Raw genomic sequence first — 4,020 nt, 5'->3', positions numbered from 1 at the left:
TTCTTACGGGCACAGTTTCTAACCCCAGATGTCCTTGAAAATCTGTTTCTGTAGTTTCAGTTCTGCTGTTGTATTTGGCCATGGAACACCTGCAATGGGAATGCTACAACAAAAAGCTTAGTCTCACACAGAAGCATCCCCTGGGCAGGAACATTTTTGTCCATAATTTGCCATGCAAATTACACCACTGTAGACCTAAGACTAAGAGATTGAGCTTCAAGCTTGTTCAAGGTATAAGGGAACTATATTTTTTGCTGAAATAGGTGGCATCTTGGCCTGTGGCTAGCTGGTCTCTTAATTTCATTCTGTGTTTTCTGACTCCCATCTATATAGTACTACCTACCAAATGTATAACTCATCACAAATCCAGGCAGCTCCCAAACTGTATCACTGTGAAATTCAACCAGCACAAAGTTCCCAGTAGAAGTAAAGTCTGCAACCTTCTCTGTTCCACAGTAAGGGCCAACTGCAGGTGATGTAGGTCGGCTTCCGTCATGTATGAGCAAGTAGTCATAGGTGCATCTGTCGCTGTCTTCCAGCTCGAAGGATAACATTTTGAGAGAGATCTGGAGAAAATACAACCAAAGCACTTTGCTTCCAGCTTATCTCCTTTTCTCTTACCCTTTTTGTGTAATAAGAACAAATAGTTAAATTCCTTAAGTGCAGGCACTGTTTTTTATATGTTTGCACCACATCCTGATCCCATATTATAATGCAAATTAGTAGCAAATTATTTGCTTAGTGCATCAGCATTTGGACTGGAAGAAGATGCAAGAGACAAGATTGGTCTTGTGAACTTTATCTTTTTCTCTCTAGAGAAATATAAAATCAGCACCTGTGCAATATTTTAGTTTTCTAGTGGGAACTCTTACCTAGGGATTATTCTGAACAAAGCCTACTAGTACATGCTAAATTCAGAAGAGTTCACATACATGTGTAATGGTTTTCCCGTGCTGAACACCTCAGATACGAAGATTCAGCCTCAGTTCTTAAATTGGATTTTTGTGTTCAGATTCTTACTCTGAGAATGGCTGCTCAAAAAGTGACACTGCCGCTGTTATTCTCCAAGGCAAAAAGAGATTCCATTAGCGAACACTGATGAAAGCCACAGATGAATTAATCTGCGCCTTACCGTGTATCCTACTGGAGAACTGATGACCCAGAAGCATGCTTGGTTTTTAGGGTATCTACTGGGGTAGTTTGGAGAGGTGATGACTCCACTTGAGTCTGAGAAAGTGTCTCCACAATTCACTGAGGAGTAAAGGAGAAAAACAGAGAAAGGCATAGTAGCAAAAGTGTTTTGGCAGCAGAAGTGAGCTTGCTTGTGCTCTGTCGTATGTTCTTCAAGTCCAGAAAACATTGGCCACCATGAAAATCTACGGCTGAAATATTTTATCTCTTTGCTTAGTATTTGTATTAGCAACTGTACTGAAGGAACTAAACACATGGCTGCTAAATAACCTTTGGAGGACAGGAAACAACGGCACATAGAGCTGTATCTGCCTTTACAATCACAGTCACCACGTTAGCATGGCATTCTAGTGGTGCTAACTTACTTCACTTTCAGAAAAGAGAGAGCTGAAGTATTCCAGATTGCATTATCAAGGCAGATCTAATGCTATTTGGAAATTACTCCATCCACTAATGCAAAAAATTAAAATGACACATTTCTAAGGCTTCTTCAATATATGCTTTATAAAAGTTTGCATTTTGAATTGAAATAAGGCAATAACAAGTTATTTGGGCCTTCAAAAGCGTGTTGCAGCACAACACAATTTTATCCAGAAACCCACAAAATGCATTTGTATGTTCATAAAACAGACACCCGGCAAGTGCACTACAGTAAGTACTATGTTTCTGGTAACATAACAAAAGCCTTCAATTCAGAAAGTGTGCTTACCCAAGGTTAGTACCTCTCCGGTTGCATAAAATGCAACAAAACCCTGAATAACACATTGCCCAGAGACTGGCTTTACATCTCCTTGGTTGAGATTTATTGTCCAGTTCTGCAGTCTTTGAGCTCTTTGGCTGCACTGCTCCTGTTAGTTACAGTCATTGCATTGTTTTGATTTAAAAAAATTGTTCTAAAGTTGTGAAGAAGCCCAGCAAAGGCTCTCAGAAGAATGCAAGTGGGTTCTCAGGATTACGAACATGAGACTCATGCAACATCCTATTTTCTGTCTCCTGCTAGCCTTCAGCCCTGCCGTTGCCTAGCCTTCTGCAGTAGCAATTGTCATGGAAGGGAAAAGAATAACACAGGAAATCCCCTATTCTGTTCAAGATTTTCGGTTCTTCCATACAAAGACTATCAATGCTGTTCTCCAAGCTCCGTAAACGAGTGTTCATACCCCTATTGTAGGAGGCTCTGAATCCTGTGGCTGTGATGCTGTCGTCACTTGCAAACTCTACCAGCATGGTTGATCCAGATGCCACTAAGGAGGGCAGTGGCCCCTGCCCACAGTATTTGTCCAGCAAGACAGGGGAACTCTTGCTGTTTCCGTTGTAAATTTTCATATAGTCAGAAGAACAGCCGGAGGACAGTTGGAGATCAAAAGCCTCAAACTGCAGGAAAATCTTGAGAAACAAGAAAACAGACGTTGGATTTAATGCTATACACAGGGCAAGATTCAAACCATCCAATTCTTATGAAGTGAATGAGGACTTTGTATTCATTTTGCTATCCATGGATCACTGACATTTTACTTTCTGTGTAAAAAGAGCATAGAATGTCACCTAGCTACCTTGTTACTGCCCAGCGACCGATGTTTGACTGTTGCTTGACTATTGCTATTGAAAAGCCATCCAATCTTCATTGGATAAAAATAAAGTTAAATAATGAGTCTGATAGTCTTAATAAGTCCTGTGAGAGTTGTTGAGATGGTCTTTTCATTCACTGCGTACCAAAACAAATGTCTTGGTACGTGCAAATGACTCCCAGAGGGCAGTCATAATAATGAAACAATGCTCGTGGCCTTGACACTGTAGTTCAAACCTTTTTCCCGCTAATACAAATTACCTTCTTTCGATGGGTGCGTATCAGCCACAGGCAGTTGCTGTTGTTTGGGTATGGCGCTGGGTAGTTGACGGAGGAGAATGAGCCTGTGGATTTAGGCAACACAGAGCTACAGCAATCTAAAGGGAAGGACCAAACAGTGTTGGAGGGAGTGAAAACTGACAAAAATTTTCCAGAAACGCTTTACAGTTCTCTCCAACCATTTGCATCAGCTTGTAAAAGAGGAATTAATAACACCTACAGTTGTGGTGATGTTCCTAGTGTAAAAGTTATTCAAAACCTCTGAGTGAAATAAAGCTATTTAAAGTACTTACTTGCTTCAGCTACTAACGTTTTTATACAGACAGCAGGGCTTCACTCACATATTGCAGTTTAGTAAAAAGGGCCCAGGTCTTTCATCAATTGCCTTAACCTGAATCACAGAAGCAGATGCAATGGCATCAGTACATCAACTGACATCAGCAAATGTATGTGTATTCACAACGGTATGCAAAAATCAAGCTTGAAAACCAGATTCTGTCAAAGCAAAGGAGAGAAAACACTGAGGGAAAACAGTAACAGAGAGCACTGAAGAAGTCAAGTCAAGGACTTAGTGACTGGTAAACAAAGTCTGCTCTCATCTGGTTTTAGTCCTTCCGTATGTCGTCTTCGTTTATTGCACTATGTGTAACTCCCCAAATTACAAAATACAAAACATGGCATCTGAATGTACAAATTTTTGACGTTTTCCTCTTGCTCCCTGCTTTCCCTGAGACAACTGGATTTTCTGACCTTTTTTTTTAGGCCCTGAGATTTTCCTCCTTTTTTTTTTTCCAAATTTAGCCCTTTTCTTCCAAACCATACAGATCTAATTATGAAATTACGTAATAATGGTATTGAACTGTGATTCATTCCCAGCCCCACTACCAAGAATAAATATCATTAAATACTTGTTATCACTATCTTTGAAATCATTACTTAAATTGTAAACTTGTCTTATCTGGAGTTAAGAATTTGTGAGGAACCAC

The 4,020-nt window shown here is 40.1% G+C and overlaps 1 protein-coding gene across 1 annotated transcript; it reads right to left on the bottom strand.

Moving 5' to 3' along the window:
* Positions 1-343: 343 nt before the first annotated feature.
* LOC104495453 (embryonic protein UVS.2-like) lies at positions 344-3,132 on the bottom strand (the record flags this gene model as incomplete). Its single annotated transcript, XM_010138421.1, has 4 exons — positions 344-566; positions 1,133-1,251; positions 2,349-2,574; positions 3,017-3,132. Coding segments are annotated over 4 exons (684 nt in total), but the record flags the coding sequence as incomplete, so codon positions are not given.
* Positions 3,133-4,020: the final 888 nt, after the last annotated feature.

This window comes from Buceros rhinoceros, unplaced genomic scaffold, assembly GCF_000710305.1.
Source record: "Buceros rhinoceros silvestris isolate BGI_N320 unplaced genomic scaffold, ASM71030v1 scaffold13216, whole genome shotgun sequence".
NCBI lineage: Eukaryota > Metazoa > Chordata > Aves > Bucerotiformes > Bucerotidae > Buceros > Buceros rhinoceros.
Note: the sequence above shows the minus strand (reverse complement) of the source record. Positions and strands in the feature narration are given on the sequence as shown.